Source organism: Hyperoodon ampullatus (genome assembly GCF_949752795.1).
Source record: "Hyperoodon ampullatus genome assembly, chromosome: X".
NCBI lineage: Eukaryota > Metazoa > Chordata > Mammalia > Artiodactyla > Ziphiidae > Hyperoodon > Hyperoodon ampullatus.
In genome coordinates this window covers 22,274,203-22,293,859 of record NC_136913.1, presented here as the reverse complement: position 1 = coordinate 22,293,859, position 19,657 = coordinate 22,274,203, and the positions used below count along the sequence as shown (strand labels likewise).

The window sequence follows — 19,657 nt, the reverse complement described above, 5'->3', positions numbered from 1 at the left end:
TGTCTTCCATGCCTCAGGTGTACTGCCTTATGTAATGAGCACCTACTGTGGAGTGGGCACTCTGCAGATTGAAAGACATTCTTTTACAGATATAATTCACATTTTAAAGTATATAAGTCGGGCTTCCCTGGTGGTGCAGTGGTTAAGAATCCGCCTGCCAATGCAGGGGATACAGGGTCGATCCCTGGCCTGGGAAGATCCCACATGCCGCGGAGCAGCTAAGCCCGTGCACCACAATTACTGAGCCTACGCTCTATAGCCCGCGAGCCACAACTACTGAAGCCCACGCGCCTAGAGCCCGTGCTCCGCAACAAGAGAAGCCACCACAATGAGAAGCCCGTGCACCGCAACAAAGAGTAGACCCCACTCACCACAACTAGAGAAAGCCCGCGCACAGCAACAAAGACCCAACACAGCCAAAAGTAAAATAAATAAATAAATAAATAATAAAGTATATGTCAAGCTGTACACCTGAAACTAACACAACATTTTAAATCAACTATAATAAAATTAAAAAAATAAAGTATATACATCAATTTTTTTAGTATATTCACAGGGTTATGTAAGCATCAACACAATTTAATTTTAGAACACTTTCATCATCCCCCAAAAGAAATTCCGTACTCATTAGCAGTCACTTTCTGTTCCCTCTTAATACCCCCAGCACAAGGCAGCCATTCATCTACTTTCTGTCCTATGGATTTACCTATTCTGGAAATTTCATATAAATGAAATCATACAATATGTGGTTTTTTGTGTGTGTCTGACTTCTTTCACTTAGCATGTTTTCTTTTTTTAAAATTTATTTTATTATATTTTAATTTTGGCTGCGTTGGGTCTTTGTTGATGTGTGCGGCCTTTCTCTAGGTGCGGCGAGCAGGGGCTACTCTTTGCTGCGGTGCGTGGCTTCTCACTGTGGTGGCTTCTCTTGTTGCAGAGCATGGGCTCTAGGCGGGTGGGCTTCAGTAATTGTGGTGCATGGGCTTAGTAGTTGTGGCTCACAGGGTCTAGAGGGCAGGCTCAGTTGTTGTGGTGCCCAGGCTTAGCTGCTCCGTGGCATGTGGGATCTTCCCAGACCAGGGGTCAACCCCATGTCCCCTGCATTGGCAGGTGGATTCTTAACCACTGCACCACCAGGGAAGTCCCATTAGCATGTGTTTTCAAGGTTCAGTCATGTTGTAGCATGTATCGGTATTCCATTCTGTTTTTGTGGCCAAATAATATTCCATTGTTTGGATATACAACCATTTGTTTCTCTATTCATCAGTCAATGGACATTTGGGTTGTTTTCACTTCTTGGTTATTGTGAATAATGCTGCTATGACATTCGTGTACAAGTTTTTTTGTGGACATGTTTTCAATTCTCTTGGGTATATACCTAGGAGTGGAACTGCTAGTTCACACGGTAACTCTACTTTTAACTTTTTGAGGAACTTTCAATCTGTTTTCCAAAGAGGCTGCACCATTTTACATTCCCACCAGCAATGTGTGAGTGTTCCAATTTCTCCATATACTCACCAATACTTGTTATTTTCCATTAAAAAAATTATAGCCATTCTAGTGGGTGTGAAGTGGTATCTCATTGTGGTTTTGATTTGCATTTCCCTATTGGCTAATGATGTTGAGCATTTTTAATGTGCTCATTAGCCATATGTATATCTTCTTTGGAGAAATGTCTACTCAAAGTCTTTGCCCACTTTGAATTGTGCTATATCTCTCAAAGACCCATCTTTGCCTTAAAACAAGGTCTCTCAACTTTGGCATTATTGACATTTGGGGATGGATAATTCTTTGTTGTGTGTGGTTTTCCTGTGCATTGTAGGATGTGTAGCAGCATCCCTGGTCTCTACCCACCAGATGCCAGTAGCACCCTCCAACTTGTGACAATCAAAACAGACACTGAAAAATCACCTTGGGGCGGGGGTGCACAAAATCTCTCCTAAGCAAGAACCACTACTGTAAAGGATCCTTCTGTGCATCTAAGAAACACATGGAAACATAATTCAGTTTTAGTGATGTGGTGGAGGCAGAAGTATTCTGAGTGGGTTGAGGATGATGTGAGAAAATGGATGGACCCTTGGGATATGAACTGATCTTCCCAAGTCTGGTTGGTGAATTAATTGACAAAATGAGAGATAGATATCAAGGTTACAAATGAGGATTAGGTCACATGATGAGATAAATAATAATTCAATATAATAACACAAAATGAGTTATAAGACTGTATATGAAAGTATCAAAAGTGTGGTATATCTAGAACTGCTTATAGGATTTCTGAGACAGGGAATTTACTGGGAGCTGGTCTCTGGGGCCGAGTGTCGTCCCTTGACCCTCCTAGGCATGAAGCTCAAATGACTGTTAAGTGGCCTTTCCCTGTTAGACAGCTGTCAACTTCATTTCTCACGTTAGTCTCATCTCTTGGTGGTGATGTGGACACATCTGTCTCAGACATAGATGGTTGGATTGTAAGGAACATCACCCACTAAGCTAGCTTTTTCAGTAGGGAGGAATGCAAAGGGCTGTTTAATAGAAGCCACAGAAAGCTGAAAAGCAGGCCTTAGCAAGGTCAGAAACTAGGGCAGCTTGAGAAGCTGTCAGGAGGGGTCGTCTGTAGACATACTTATTCTGCTACTCTGCTCACAGTTCAGCTCCTGACCCACTCAGTCTCCACCTTTTTTTTTTTTTTTTGGCCACTCAGTGTGGCATGCGGGATCTTAGACCAGGGATTGAACCTGCGCCCCTTGCAGTGGAAGTGCAGAGTCTTAACCACTGGACCACCAGGGAAGTCCCCAGTCTCCACCTCTTAGTTCTAATTCCTGAAAGAGGGAATCTGAGGATCTCAGAAACCACTAAGTAGTCCATGGCTTGGCTCTCTTAATTGGGTGTCCTAACTCAGTTCCCTGGGCTGTGGGGTGGGGCAGTTTTCATAGAACACATGGGGTGGGGTGAGGGAGAAATAAAGAAATAGGAACCACATCATAGATGCTTAAGCCATTCCACCACGTGTACAGATTTTTTCCCCACTTTTTACCTTAATCATTCTTACCCCATTCTTCTCTCCCCACACCCCAACACACAACACATCTCACAGAAACAGCCTTACCATTGTTTGCCAGTTGAATACACAGTTACACCATTTTCCTGACTCTCTCCTTCAGTGCCTGTGGTACTATGGTCTTGACCTCAAGTATTCTGACTTCAGAAGGGATGGAGGGGAGAGAGGAATTACCCATCATGTTTTCTATTTAATAATGACATGCTAGGCAGGTGTCATCTAAACCTAGCTGGGCAATTTTTTTTAATTAATTAATTTTTTAAATTTATTTTATTTTTGGCTGCGTTGGGTCTTCGTTGCTGCGCGTGGGCTTTTCCCTGGTTGCGGCAAGCGGGGGCTACTCTTCATTGCAGTGCACGGGCTTCTCACTGTGGTGGCTTCTCTTGTTGTGGAGCACAGGCTCTAGGCGCACGGGCTTCAGTAGTTGTGGCACGTGGGCTCAGTAGTTGCGGCTTGCGGGCTCTAGAGCGCAGGCTCAGTAGTTGTGGTACACGGGCTTAGTTGCTCCGTGGCATGTGGGGTCTTCCCAGGCCAGGGATCGAACCTGTGTCCCCTGCATTGGCAGGCGATTCTTAACCACTGCACCACCAGGGAAGCCCCCTTAGCTGGGCAATTTTAACAAGAGAAATATATCTGTTTGGGGAGTAGTGTCTGAAACCTCTTCATCCCAAACCTCCCCCATTGGCATAACTGTTCGGAATAAAGACTACCAAGCTGTTGGGAGATGGTACATCCTTCCCACTAGTTAATAAAGTGATGCTCTGCCTTCACAGTGTATTAATTAAAAAGGTAATCAGTGCATGATTCAAGTTTGCTGTTTGAAACTCAACAGCAATAAACTCAGAACACTACTCAGATTTTTTTTCTCATAAAGAAATGAATAACAAATTAGGGCCACAGAGATAGAGTAATCACATTTTGAATGATTTCTCCTGAGTATGCCTTTAATAACCTGTATGCGTCGGGTAAGAAGAACAAAGAAAGGCAAAGTTAATTATCTAGGAAAATCTTCATCTAGGAATTTTAGTCACATTAGCCCAGGGTTTCTCAGCCTTGGTACTACTGGTATTTGGGGCCAGATAATTCTTTATTGTGGGGAGCAATCCTGTGCCTATAGTAGGATATTTAGCAGCATCCCTGGTCTCTAACCAGTAGATGCCAGTAGCACCCCTCTACCCAGGTTGTGACAACCAAAAATGTCTCTAGACGTTGTTAAATATCCCCTGCGGGGCAAAATCACCCTGGATTGAAAACTACTGAGTTAACTACACACGTTTCTTCTCACCCCTCATTCCCTGGATCCCTCCAGGGTTTGCTGTTTTAAATTCTTGGAACCAAACGTACCAGGCCATCTACATTTTCCAGGGAGTAATATGAAAAGAAGTTGACTGGGTCAAAATTACTTGTCCAGATGACAAGAAGGGCTCCTTGCATTTCTGTATTGAAAAGTAGCAGACAAAAAGAACAAAGGAAGAAAGTCTAAAAACGTATTTATTTAAGGCACTCAGCTAAACATATTTATTCCCTACAAAATCCTCAGGGACATCATTAGCCTTATTTTATTGGTGAGGAAACTGAGGCCAAAAGATGCTGAGTAATTTGCTGAAGAACACACAGTTTGTAATTTAGTAGTGGAGCTAGAAGTCTGACGGCAAACTTTGTGCATTTATACACATTGCCTCAGTATAGGCATTTAAAGTGCTAGACAGCTAATAAAGCAGTGACCAATTTTTATCTTTTCAAAAATACTTTTATTATGGAGAGATTCAAACACATGCAAAATTAGACAAAACAGTTCCTTCCCATTTGTGCTGTTCATGTACACTTCACCTAGCATCAACAATGATCAACTCATGACCAATATTGTTTCATCTAGAGCTTTTCAACATTGCCATTATGGACATTTTGGGCTGGATAATTATTTGTTACATGTGTCCAGTCCACACACAAGACAAAGCAAGACCCTAGCCAACGTCTGACTGATTTGACTGGTAAAAGTACATTGAGTTGCTTTTGGTTTCAGACAGTTTTTTTTTTAATTTTTAATTTTTAAATTTTTGGCTGCGTTGGGTTTGTTGCTGCTCGCGGGCTTTCCCTGGTTGCGGTGCACGGGCTTCTCATTGCAGTGGCTTCTCTTGTTGAGGAGCATGGGCTCTAGGTGTGTGAGCTTCAGTAGTTGTAGCACACGGGCTCAGTAGTTGTGGCACAAGAGCTCTAGAGCGCAGGCTCAGTAGTTGTGGTGCACAGACTTAGTTGCTCCGTGGCATGTGAGATCTTCCTGGGCCAGGGTTCGAACCCATGTCCCTGCATTAGCAGGAGGATTCTTAACCACTGTGCCACCAGGGAAGCCCCCAGTTTATTACTTACATAGACGTGAAAGAAATGTAGCCAGCTTCCTGTAGTCCTTGTCCCACATATCGAAAAGGACAACATGGAAACAAAAGAGGCCAGATGACCTCAACTCCCATTGATGAGGAGCCCATTGTAAATGGCAACTAAGTGGTTTTCTACTCTTCAGCTCTACGGTGAGGAGGGCAGGGCAGGAAGCTCCATACTTCAGTAGAACCAAGAAGGCATTAGAAACTCTCAGGACAGCCTCTCAGAGGACGTAGGGAGGGAGTGGGAGATGGGCTCAGAGCGGCTCCTAACAGGCCGCCCATCTCTCATGTTCCAGGAAGATCACAGGGCATTCTGCCAACACTCAGATGAGCTGCAGTTCAAGTCTTTGCCGGTGTGAACTACATGGAGAGGTTCAAGGTCATCAGGGTGCCAGGGCAGAACTATTCCCTCACAGTGGAGGGTTGTTCCTGTGCATTGTAGGATGTTTAGCAGCATTCATGGCCTCCACCCACTACATGCCTGGAGGACCACCCCACACGATGCGACAACCAAAAATGTCTCCAGACATCCTAAATGTACCTTGGGGGGCAAAATTGCACCCAGTTGAGAACTATTCATCTAGAGTCCTATCCACTCCTCACACCCACACGATATATTTCACCTGCAAATACTTTAGTGTATATTTCTAGTTTTTTAAAACATGAACACAATATCATTTTCATACCTAAACAAATTAATAATAATTCTTTTATAGCATCCAGAAACTGTTCAAATTTCTAGTTGTTTCATAAACCTTGTAATTTTTTTACAGTGTTTTGAATTAGGATCCTAATAATATAGTCTATATACTTCAATTGATTGCTATGTCTTCTAGATAGTTTCTTTCAATTTTTTTTTTTTTTTTTTGCTGCAAAAAGCTTTATTGTTTCCATTTGGTCCAAGGCTTGGGAGAGAGCTCCAGGGTGGTTAAAAAGCTGCCTAGTGGCTGCAGAGCGGGGCTTCAGGCAGAAGCCCTGACGCCACAGGGGCTCCTCAAAGGCCGCTGGGCTCCGGACGCTCCTACTCGTGCTGGAGAGCGAGCCTTTCCACGAGGGACTCGCCCAGCCCCGCCTGGAGACCAGCCGGCCTGCGGAGGTTGGTCACAGGTGGGCGCGCATCTTCTGGATGAGTTTCACCTGCTCATCTAGGAGGCGGCTCTCCCGGAAGTCACGGGGGCGGGCGTCTGCGCGGGCAGAGCTCAGGGCGTGCAGGTCCACAAGGGCCTGGTTCAGGTTCTCCTCCGCGAGCACGACGGCTTCCACAGCGTCCTGGGTTTCACCCCACTCATCCTGAGACGCTTCTGAACATCCTGGAGGGCGCGGCTGCCGCGCTGCTTTTGCATTTTCAAGAGACGCTGGGCGCCCTCACGCTTCCCCTCAGGCGCTTCGCGGAAAAAGTGGCCCAGGCCCTCCAGAGCCGCGTCGCGGCGGTGGAAATAGGAGCCCAGAGAGAGGTAGGTGCGGGAGGCGGCAGATGCCTGTTGACCAGGCGGTTGGCGGCGGCCTCCACCTCGGCGGAATCATTCTGACGAATCTGGGAGCTCGTGGGGGATCGGTCATACGGAGTTAAGCTCAAAATATGGTGCTGGCGGTCCCGGTGGCCGAGGCCAGCTGAGCGGCTGGTTCCGAAGGTTGCGAATGGAACACAGGTTGGAGGTGGTCGGAGGCGAATGCGAGGGGCGCCCCGGGTCTGTTCCGTCCAAACACTGTTGTAGCAGGAGACGGAGCCGCGGGAGCACCCAGCGCTCTGCCTCTTTCAATTTTTTGATTGTACAAACTGGGTTTGTCCTATAGAGCGTCCCACAATCTGGATTTTGTTGATTGCATCCCTGTGCCGTTAGCATACTCCTTTATCCTTTCTGTATTTACCGTAAATTGGTCTTGGATCAAGAGGTGTGGTCACAGCCAGGTTCTGTTTACTTGGCAAACTACTTCATAGGTGGTGCGTGTACCTCTATCAGGAGCATATAACATTTGGGATTGTCTTTTTGTCATGTTAGCAGTTGTTGATGCTCACTGTCTAGATCCAGTCATTCACTTGGCATTATAATATATGGCTAGTCTCATTCATTGCTTTTTTCATTACCTTCTTCATTACTCATTCTACAATGATACACTTCTCCTTCCTTATTATTTGGTCACCCAGAGGTACAGTTTGTAGAGGAAATGTAAGATACATGCTTGATTCTTTCCCTCCAGTTCCCAGTTTTTAAAATAATGCATTTGTTCCCTTGAATTTTCCAATGCAGACAACTGAGGTTTGGGGTTTGTTTGGGATTTTTTTTTTTGGTAGTATTAGGAACTCATGGATTTAAACGTATTTGGTGGATTTCAATCCATTGCAGTTCTTACCCTTTGGATGCTTCCCCTTTCATCTTTGGTTGGCAGGAGTCTCTCCAAGTTGGTCCCTGAGTCCTTTCGATAATTTCTATCCTTTTAAAAAAGGATAATAGAACTTACATGTTCACGAGTATTTTTTAATGATTTTTAAAAATTAATTAACTTATTTTTGGCTGCATTGGGTCTTCATTGTGGTGCACGCGCTTCTTACTGTGGTGGCTTATCTTGTTTCGGAGCACGGGCTCTAGGTATGTGGGCTTCAGTAGTTGTGGCACACGGGCTCAGTAGTTGTGGCTTGTAGGCTCTAGAGCACAGGCTGAGTAGTTGTGGCGCACAGGCTTAGTTGCTCCGCGGCATGTGAGATCTTCCGGAACCAGGGCTCGAACCCGTATCCCCTGCATTGGCAGGCGGATTCTTAACCACTGTGCCACCAGGAAAGTCCCTCACATGAGTATTTTTATCTTCACAGTTTCACCCTACAACAGTGTTACTTAAAGTGTGGGCGTCAGGCAATACCTGTGAGCTGATGGAACGTCAAATTGACTGGCCCTACCCAGGCCTACTGAATTAGAGTCTCTGGGAATGGGGCCCAGCAAACTGTAGTTTAACAAGTTCTCCAGGTGATTCTTATGCACATTAAAGTTTGAGGACATATGCTGTACAAGAATTGACTTCAGGGTAGGACAGGAATAAAGACACAGACTTAGAGAATGGACTTGAGGACATGGGGAGGGGGAAGGGTAAGCTGGGACGAAGTGAGAGAGTGGCATGGACATATAGACACTACCAAACGTAAAACAGATAGCTAGTGGGAAGCAGCCGCATAGCACAGGGAGATCAGCTCGGTGCTTTGTGACCACCTAGAGGGGTGGGATAGGGAGGGTGGGAGGGAGATGCAAGAGGGAGGAGATTTGTGGATATATGTATACGTATAGCTGATTCACTTTGTTATACAGCAGAAACTAGCACAACATTGTAAAGCAATTATACTCCAATAAAGATGTCAAAAAAAATTGACTTCAGAGCCTAGCTTTGGCTCACCTTCCTCACTTAAGATCCCTAGCCCTTCAGGAATTTTTTGCCAGCGTAGACCACCCCTCTGTTCTTATGGGATATCATCAGAGGGTACAGTCATCACTGAGGGTTATTGATTGATAGTTTGATAGGTGAATGATGAATCTGGTTAATACCTCTTTGGATCCAAAAATTCCAATATAATTGCTTTTCATAAGTGGCCTTATAAAGCTGCCACGATGAAAATTTCAAAAGAATTACTCCAAAAATGTTTTGAGCAATGGTGGTATTATATGTGCTAGGGACTGCCATGGTTTAATGCTAATGGTTTTGCTCCTATTAAGTTCTAATGGTTGAATGGTGTGGTGAGGTTATCCAGACTATTTTGCAGAAATAGAGGATTATTTTTCTTTGAAAGTGCTTATTCCATGCTTGCTTAGTTGCTTACTCAAGAGAATTTCTTCTTGTAGCAAAGATGGGTTTCTGTGGAAGCACACTGACTGTATATAGTTATTCTCAAGCACCATTAGTGAGTCAGTCATTCAACATAGCCTCTCATCTGGCACATAAGTAGACTAGGTTTAAAATGATTGCTTTTAGACATAATGGTTTTCACATAGCCAGCTTCGTGGGACACATACACTAATAGGGCTTATTTCTTTCAATGTAAACAAAATAGAGATTCTTGGAAAAAAGAGAGCCTAATAGCTTTGGGGTCAAGACCCATGTCTTAGTAAAGTCTCTCACCATATCTGCTTCACCATAGTGGTTCTGAACTCTTTTTTTTGGTTTTGTAATTTTAAAAGTTCTGATACTGTTCCCAAGGCCAATTAGGCCAGAATATCTAGAGAGTGGGAATGTAGCATCAGGTATTTGAAAGGCCCGCCACCGCCAGGTGATTCTAATGTACAACCAAGGCTGAGAACCTTGTGGAGTGAAGCAGAGACAATGAGAAACTTTATTAAGACATGAACTTATACCCCTAAAGTGTTAGGCTCTCTTTTTTCAAGAATAAGATGTCTGATATACTTGGGGGCCTTTAGAAAGATCAGTTCTCACCAGCACTACCTGATATTATTCAGAGATTTACATTTCACTCACAGAGAAGATAACCTGCTGAGTCTACTTCTGCTTGTATGATGGAGGAAGAGCCCATCTGATGCTACTTTTTGGAGGATTTATTAGAGGATGTGAAGACAACTTGAATGAGTGTTTCAAGATGACATCCTCCATTGGTACCTACTGAATGAGTCAAATATGAGATTTATAGGGGCTTAATAAAAGGTTTTACCTAGCTAGGTTGTATTATTTATGTCAAACTAAATGAAAAGCTTTCAACAAGAAGGCTATCCACAGAGAGCAAGCCAAGCAGGGTATGGGAAATGAGCTGCAGAGGCAACATATGATGAGCAAGGGCTTTGAAGTCCAACAGACCTGAGTTTGAAACTCAGCTCTGCCATTGACTGGCTCCATGACTTTGGGCAAATTACTTAACCTCTCTAATCACGGATTCTTTTCTGAAAACCTGGCATAGTGCCTGTGATTGACACAGTAGAGTTTCACAAATTACTAAGTATTAAAATTACAGGGAATGTATTGTTCGAATATCTGGAGATGAGATACAAGGTCCAGCTCATGCTAAGGAAGGTGTGGTATTCAGAATAATGCCCCCACCACATATGTCCACATCCTAATTCCCAGAACCTGGGAAATATGTTACTTTACATGGCAAAAGCGATTTTACAGATGTAATTAGGTTCAAGATCTTGCAATGGGAGTGAGTATCCTGGATTACCCAGGTGGGCCCTGTGTCATCACAAGGGTCTTTTCAAGAGAAAGAGGCAGGCAGGAGAGTTAGAGAAGATATGACTCCTGAAGCAGAGGCTGGAGTGGTGCAATTGCTGTTTTTGAGATGGAAGGAAGAGGGTTGTGAGCCAAGTAATGCAGGCAGCTCTAGAAGCTGGAAAAAGCCTCCTCTAGAGGCTCCAGAAGAAAGGCAGTCTTGCTGATACATTGGTTTTAGTCCACTGAGATCCCTTTCAGACTTCTGACCTCCAGAACTTTAAGATAATAAATTTGTGTTATTTTAAGCCACTACATTTGAGGTAAATTGTTACAGCAGCAATAGGAAACTAATACAGAAGATTAAACCAAATCTCTCTTTGAGCATTCAAAGATACCAAGTACAGATTTTGCAAGATGAAGATTTCACTTTGGAGTCCAGGCCATTCAAATCAATTAGTATAAAGTCCAAGGATTGTAATAATAGTTTACTTGTAAATGAATTTATCTATCCTGGCATCGGATGGTCTTGATTCTTCACTTGCCAGTCAAGCACATTTGTAGCACGTTCAGAAGGCCCCTGGCACAATCCTCAGGACCCTGCAGTATTTGCTGCAGTACTGAGAAACTGCCTGGTGGGAAAGCAAGAAGGAAGAAAACTGGTAATGGCAGATCAATAACCAAGAAAGACAGCTCTTGGGGATTATCAGGAGAAGTGGCGATCTGGTCAACTATTCTGGAGGACAATTTGACAATAGCATCAAAAAATGTATATAAAGCCTTAAAAATGCAAGTCCTCTGACTCAGCAATTCTACTTGTAGGAAAATTTATCCTAGGGGAAAAAGCTGGATTAGTATGCATATCATTTACCTGCTTAAAAAATCCTTTCATGGAACACTTGGGGAGACTCAAGGCAGACAGCAGTACATCCACTTACATTGGATAATTAAAAGTGGCAGGTGTTTGTACTGGCCATAGCTTGGTCTACATGTGAATCTGGTTAGATTAACCTCGAAGTTCCCCAAGCCACCTTTGCTACATTTGATCTCTTTTACGAAAATCACTGAAACGGTGATTGTGACTAACAGTTCCAATGTTAAATTGGTGTCTGCCCTTGAATACTTATTATAAACTATCATCCAATTTTGTGACTTAAATAAATTAAAATTTTTATATGTCTGTGTAATTGAGCACTTAAGTGTTGAAAATTACCTATATTCTTACCCACTGACATTCAGGTAATATATTTGTCATGCAAAAGCTGTGATTCCAAATTATGCTCAAATCCAAGTGAGGAATCTTTATTCATTTTTTTTTTCTGTTGTGTTATCTGTTTTGGCTGTATGTTTGGACCCAAATTCCATCAAGGAGGGACCAAAATTTACACAACATTCTTGAGTATGATGGCGGCTGCATTTGAAGTTTTGATTAAACTGCTCTACATGTGTGATTATTACTTGTAAACAGATGATTAGATATTAATTAGACAATAAGTGATTGTAAAGCACTTAGAAAATAAAAGTGTTTATAAATACCACCAACTAATAGCAACAGTAATTCTTTACTGACTACACAGCTGCTAATGTCAATAAGAATGATTTATTCTAGCTAAATATGCAAAAAAGCTGCTATCATATCTGTTTTGCTACAGCAAAACAAAATATATCATATTTACAAGTGATTTTACATCAGTGTTTAGATAAATACATCTCATTTTGATAAAAACAACTTATCTCTTTTAGGACCTTCTCAGACACAGGTACAACCATTGTGGCGTGGTGTCTTTGAGTGCTAAGAACTGAAGCTCCTTCCTGCTCATCTCTCTGACTTACGTCAAATATTTATTTCTTTAAAATATAAGATGTAGGGCTTCCCTGGTGGCGCAGTGGTTGAGAGTCCACCTGCCGATGCAGGGGACACGGGTTCGTGCCCTGGTCTGGGAAGATCCCACATGCCGCGGAGCGGCTGGGCCCGTGAGCCATGGCCACTGAGCCTGCGCATCCGGAGCCTGTGCTCTGCAACGGGAGAGGCCACAACAGTGAGAGGCCCGCGTACCACAAAAAAAAAAAAAAAAAAAAATAGAGAGAGAAAGCTTAAATGTAATGCGTGCTCTTAAAAAAATAAACAGATATACGATGTTATGACATTTTTATCCACGTGTGATGAGGACATGAAAGGTATTTGCCATAAGACATAGATCATATTAGAACTTTATGATGGGGCACTGAAATGGTATTAGTTGCAGATCCTCCAGATGCAGTTGCAGACCCTGAGACAAGAATTCAAGTTCAAGTTAATTTGGGAGGCGAGTCCAGGAAACACCCACAGGAGTGTGGGCAAGCGAGACAAAGAAAAGAAGGCAGCCAATACAATTTGGGGCGCTCTGTCAAGCCAGCTACCACCATGGGAAATTGAACTTAATCCCACTGGGGAACTCTGGGAGTCAGTGTAGAACAGCGTAGATTCAGTGATCCCACTTGAGGACTGAGGGCAGTGCGGTATTTGTACATTCACTCCTCTCAGTCATTGCTTGAGAGCTCTTGGGGGTGTGAGCTGTGCCTTTTCTGGCCCTTCAGCCCTGTCTCAACGGTATTGTTGGGGAGAGGGGGCAGGGCTTTCAGTGGCCTGAGAAAGCCCTCAGGCAGAGATGCAGGTGCTGGCGACAATGGTAAGGCCTGAGGGGATCAGGGAAAGCTCAGTTTCTGCTCTGGGGAGATTATTTTAGTTCTTCCCTGCAGATATTTGGGAAGAGTATTTCCAATAATTTGGTGTTGAAGTGAAGACCGCTTGGGGGAAGAATGATATCATTTGTAGGTCTCTTGCAAGCTGAAGCAAAGGTCCCTATGACTCGGCTTCCTCATCTGATCAGCTGTTGAGGGTGTTACAGGTAGCACACGGTGAGTACCTAGCATAGTGCTCAGAGCGGAAGAGGTACTTGATAAACGGTAGAAAGAAAGATGGTGGTGCTTGTGAGGTGCAGCGCCGATCTAACAAGTTCTCATGAAGCCGTGCCCTACTTGTAGAGGTTACAAGACTCAAGAGCCCTGTCCCCAAAAGTTCCCTGGGGATTTTCTGAGCAGCCTGCCTCCAACACGTTCCCTCTGCTTCTGCTAACTGGAGATAGGACTCCCCCAGTTTCAGCTTTCTTGTTTCCCCCACTGAGCCCCTGCACCTTTCTATTCTCTCCCATGCTAACCTCTGCCTGCCTCTTCCCCACCCCGTATCCAGCCCTTGATTCCTTTGGGGAGAAAGGGTAATGTTCATTTTCCCCCCAACTATCGGGGTAGTAGATGCTTATTTTAAAATACTTGTTATAGACCTGAAAATATAAAAAAGAAATCAAAATCCCCCATAATCCCACCGTTTAAAGATGTTACTTAACATCCTGATGTATTTCCCTCCAGTGCTCTTTTCTAGGCATGTACATATCCCATAATCAGGATTATTTTTCAGAATCGTATTCTGTGGCCTGCTTTTCTCACCTGACACAATGTTAACATGTTCCCCTAGCATTAGATTTTCTTCAAAAACATGACTCCTAATGCATGTATAATACTATATGGATGTATTTAATTTTTATTTTAACCACTTCTCCTATTGCTGTAAATTGTACGTTTTTTTTTTTTTTTGCTTCTTGTAAATAAGTCTGCATTAGCATCTTTGTATGTAATTATTTGTGAGCTTCTGGTTGTTTCTTTGGGGATAAATTCCCAAGGGAAAGCCCTGGGTCAAAGGGTATGAACTCTAAAGGCTGTAGCATGTACTGACAAATGTCCTCCATGGAGGTTTTTTTTTTAAAAACAATGTTAAAATTGTGTATAGATTTGTGTAACCATTACCATAATCAGGATACAGAACAATTCCATCACCCCAGTAACCCCTCTTCTCATCCCTTTATAGTCACCCCCCATATAACCCCTAGAGGGTTATGGAATACTTAATTCCATATTGTGTAATTAACTGGTCATTCTTAATCATCTTAATAGCATTACAAAGCCCCCAAGTTTAAATAACCCATTCAGGTATTATTAAGAAGCTCCTGAATCAGGTTGCAGTAGCAGCCAAGACTCTGATCCCCAGAGTGGGTGAATCTGGTAAGGACCCCTCTCAGAGTGGTGCCTGAGAGAGCTTATTTCTCCCCATTAGGACTGTGAGAGTCAGCCACGGGGCTGTGGGGAGAGGGGGATGAGAAGCCAAGACAAGGCTGGGGTAGGATTAGTGGGAATGGGGTTACTTATAGGGCTGACCCTCAAGGCAGTTAGAGGTCTAAATTTTGAGGTTCAAGGACTTCGGCTGATTATGTGTCAGGTACGACTTGGATTTAGCACATAATGGCACTGATGGTTAAAGGTCTGACTTAGGTGACACAATGAAGATGCTCAGGCAGAGGCAGCATCTTGTTTCGATGAGACGGGGCGGGGGAGAAGGGGGCATCTGCCCACTTTGACACAGTAAAGGCTGGAGGTGGGGGATAAGGGCACAGTCTAGGCTCTTGGGCGAGAGGGGTTTGCAAGGACCCCACTAGCCATCAGGACGCTGCTAAATAGGAACAGGTGAGCGTCCTATTCTAGAGAGGGAATTAGAGGACCAATTAGGAGCCAAGCTGGTAGCTCGGTGGCCCAGAACACAGTGGGGGTTAGGAGGTGAGGTGCTTTCCAACGGATCATGTACAGCCAAAAATAAATAAAATAAGTAAATTTATTTTTTAAAAAAAGAAATGCAAATTCCGGCCCTATCCCAGACCTACTGAGCCAGGTCTTGAGGGATGAATAATTTACATTTCCAACAAGTTCTCGGGTGACGCTGATGTTGGTGTGGCTGGTCCTGGAGCATACTTGGATGAAAACCACTGCTATGGATTAAAATGAAAGATTTAGAAGCCCCGGGACTTGTCTTAAGAGGATTTCTACCTAGATGTTTTTTCTGTCACTACACCTGCTGCAACCCCCTGCCCCGCCAAGCCCGCATCCTTCCAATCCCAGCTCCACTGCTTATGAGTTTGAGGCCCTGAGCAATTACTGTAAATTTCAATTTTCTCACCTGTAAGTGGGGATAATGTTAAGATTGACCTCTTTGGGTTGTTATGAAGATTAAACAATATCTAGGTAAAGTACCTAGCACTGTGCCTGTGCTTGATAAATGCTAGCAATTACCATGATTTTTTTTTTTTTTTTTGGCCAAGCCGCGTGGCTTGTGGGATTTTAGTTCCCCAACCAGGGATGGAAACCGGACCCTCAGCAGTGAGAGCGTGGAGTCCTCACTATGGACTGCCAGGGAATTCCCAAGCCGTGATTTTTATTAATGTTATTTTAAGTGTGATATTTCACTAGAACGAATACCTTTGTGAGTTCTTTTCTTTGGGTGTGTGTCTCCAGAACGCCCTCTTACAAATGGTTATTCCTGGACGATTTAGACATTAAGGTACATCATCTTTAATACCCCATCTGTGAGGTTTCTGTGATTGCCATGAGCATTTGGCTGAGAGCAGGGTGCTTAGGAAATGGGAGCACAGGAATAATAGACCAGCATAAGGAACAGTATATGGAAGCGCAGACAACAGCAAGACCTCATTGAGGAAACTCAGAGTAGCTGGGGAGGAGGAGGAATGGCCGAGGGAGGAAGTAATTGGGGAGGGCAGTCAGAGGTGGGAGGCAGGTTTTCGAAGACAATCTACCTCCTTCGAACTTCCTCTCAGGGCAGCCCCGGGGGTGAGCACCTGGGCTACACCAGGCCTCAGAGGATCTGCCATGGCTCTTCTTGCAGTCAAGGGGGTGAACACTCAGGTGCCCTCAATGAATGCCGTGAGAGGCCCTCCGAGGCCAGGTGGCAATTGTGGGCACAGGGAGTTTGGGCTCAAAAGTGGTTTTGTCTTCAGGGTGGCTCCTATTTGGCAAAATTCTGACTACAGCACAGCAAACATGTCAGGGACTTGGTCTTTTTTAGTGGAGGTCTGCTATGTTCTGTCTCGAGGCGCTCTGGGCACGTCAGGACGCGGTTTTTTCTTATCTGGGTAGTGCAGCCGGGGTCCCTAGCCCAGAATGGACCTTTGCAACTGAATTAAACAGGAGAAACAAAAGCAGCAAGTTCGGGCCCCCAGGGCACGGCCCACCAGCCAATGGGGCCCGGCCGCTCCCCGGCGGAGTGGTACTATTATGACAGTAGCCAACCAGCGCGCTCCATGCAAATGAGGTACTGTATCCCGCACCCGCAGCTCCAGTGTTGTCTGGTTGTTATAGTGATAAACTGAGGCCTTGCCTCTTGGGTTCTTGGAGAAGGAAAGTGCTGGGGGTGGAGGATAACCTCTTTACTTCCCCCTGGGAAGACGGAAAGAAGGGACGAAGAAGGGGGATGGGTGGGGAGGAGAAAAATACGTGACAAAGAAAACATTCTCTGCCTAGGAGGAGACTCTCAGAGGGTGTAGAACTGGAGGCAGCATTCACTGGCCATGCCAGTACTTACCACTGATGCTGAGTCAGAAACAGGTATCCCAAAATCCCTTTCCAATGAGCCTCCCTCAGAAACCATGGAGGAAATCGAGCACACATGCCCACAGCCTCGACTGGTAAGTAAAGACAAAGGATGCAAATGTATGCGTGGCTATGGCACAAAAGAGTTTCAGCGAGGAACTCTTTTATGCGCCCGCAGCCAGCGAGGAAAGCGATGCTTAGAGGATTTTCATGTAAATGAGAATAGAGCTACCGCCTAATCCTTCTCAGCTGTTTATACTTAGCTTCTATACCGAGCGCTGCTCTCAGCTTACAAAGCATTATTGTATTGGCTGGGTAGGAAACGGGCTGCTTGGGCTATGCTGTGTTTTTGTGCCTTGGGAGGAGGGGACGGGCTTTTTTCTTTTAGGTGTATTCTCATCTAAAGATACAGATCCTGTGGTACAATTTTAAAATGGCATTCTCTTCACAAAGCTTGAGACGAGTCCGTTGTTAAGTTCTAAATTCTAGGTAAGGAATGATTCTGCCCTCAACTAATTTTGGTGCCTAATGTCAGTTTTGGAAAGGTGAAAACGACATGGAAGCCAAACTTCCCCATTCGTTTGAAAATTTCAAAATAAATAAGTAAAAGGGTCCCTCGGTGATGTGTTTAGAAATAATGTGCATCTTAAATGAATTGTAAACATTTCCGGAGCGTGCTGTGAGGGTTTCTCTTCAGGTAGTGGGAACCTGGAGCAGCTACATTTACTTGGAAAGGGGCTGCCTGCCTTTCATAATGAAAGTGTGGAAACGGGCACTCAGAGCTTCCTTGCATCTCAGTTACTGGTATCCCAAATTTCATCAGCTTCTCCACCACTGGTCATGATTCCTTAAGTAAATGTGGAAGGTGGTTCTCAAACACCTCAACGTGTATCCTCAAGGAATCAAAAACACCAAATGGGTGGTGGATTTTCCGTGGCCTGAAGTCTTCGGGAACTTGGGGAGACCTCTCTTTGGACCCCCAAATCCAAGCGACATACTAGTTAGAGCTACACTCTCTCTAGCGATTTCCCTCGAGTTAAAAGGTGCAATATTTTGATTGGCTGTGGAGTTTGACCCTGGGAAGAGGTTTTTTTAAAAAAGGATTTTGTGATGTAGCATTTTCTGTGACCTCCCAAAATGAGGGCTCACAGATTTCAAGGCCAGTCCATCATGTAACTGTTATTTCTTCAGAAGGGTTAATAAGGGTTCAGAGGGAGACTTAGGACAATTTTGTAAAACATGAAAACCAAGCAAGTTACATTAGAGCACCTAGGGCTTTTGTTCACTGTGTTTCTACTTTTAAAGATATATTTTCTTAGGGAAGTTTGATATTAACTGCTCCCCAGCGCTTAAGCCACTTGCTGAACAACAAACACGATGTAGTACCTGTTTCTGATGGGATACAAACCATCCCCATCCCCTTGGTTTGTTACCAAGGGATTCCTTTGAGCCACTAAAAACTCTTTTTTTTTTTTTTTTTTTTTTTTTTTGCGGTACGCGGGCCTCTCACTGTTGTGGCCTCTCCAGTTGTGGAGCACAGGCTCTGGACGTGCAGGCTCAGCGGCCATGGCTCACGGGCCCAGCCGCTCCGCGACACGTGGGATCTTCCGGGACCGGGGCACGAAGCCATGTCCCCTGCATCGTCAGGCGGACTCTCAACCACTGCGCCACCAGGGAAGCCCCATATTTTTAAAAATAAATTTATTTATTTATTTTTGGCTGCACTAGGTCTTTGTTTCTGTGCAAGGGCTTTCTCTAGTTGCAGTGAGCGGGTGCTTCTCTTGTTGAAGAACACGGGCTCTAGGCAGGCAGGATTCAGTAGTTGTGGCACGCAGGCTCAGTAGTTGTGGCTCACCGGCTCTAGAGCGCAGGCTCAGTAGTTGTGGCACACAGCCTTAGTTGCTCTGCATCATGTGGGATCTTCCTGGACCAGGGCTCGAACCTGTGTCCCCTGCATTGGCAGGCAGATTCTTAACCACTGCGCCACCAGGGAAGTCCATCGCCCGCAGTATGTTTTTTAAAGTTAAACTGAATTTTCAGATTTGCATCGCACAACTTCCTGACAGGTCAAGGGCAGGGGAGAGGGGGGCATCCGGTTCCTGTTTGTGTATCATTTCGGTCTCTCGTGCCTACTTCTTTTCCTTCCCTTTTTGCCTTTTAGCTATTCTGCTCCTTGGTTGCTTCTGCCTGAGAGGGTGGGCAGAGGAAATCAAGGGAAGGAAGAAAGTTCAAGTACTTTCTACTTTCACTTGTGACAGCTCATCCTGGAGGTTAACTCCCAAGAACCATACAAAGCTGGCGGTGTTACACCTCCACCTCCCTGCCGGTTTAGAAATGAGAACTGAGGTTCAGAGAGGGTAAGCGACTTCTCCAAAGCCACATTGCTTTGAAGGGCTGTAGAGCTGGGATTTGAACACAGAGCTCTATACCTGCAAAGTGGAAGACCTTTCTCCTGCAGCACACCTTTAAGTGAGATACATTCTTTTTCCATCTTTTTGGCAGTTCTGGCTTAAAGTGTGTGTGTGTGTGTGTGAGTGTGTGAAGGATGTACAGAATTTGAACTGTTAAAGTGATTGCTTTGATAAAAATTCCCCATGTTGTCCATCATTATTGTGGTCTA

At 44.5% G+C, this 19,657-nt stretch overlaps 1 protein-coding gene across 2 annotated transcripts in view; it reads left to right on the top strand.

Moving 5' to 3' along the window:
• PCYT1B (phosphate cytidylyltransferase 1B, choline) overlaps positions 1 to 19,657 on the top strand; it is a gene marked incomplete at both ends in the record, with an annotated part of 159,362 nt that overhangs the window by 7,843 nt on the left and 131,862 nt on the right. The window contains one exon of one of the 2 annotated variants that reach the window (XM_079728283.1): positions 17,016 to 17,132. The exons of the other annotated variant lie outside the window; for it this stretch is intronic. Coding sequence (XP_079584409.1) covers positions 17,016 to 17,132 — 117 coding nt within the window. Of the gene's footprint in view, positions 1 to 17,015; positions 17,133 to 19,657 lie in introns of those variants that run through there. 2 annotated transcript variants of the gene reach the window in all.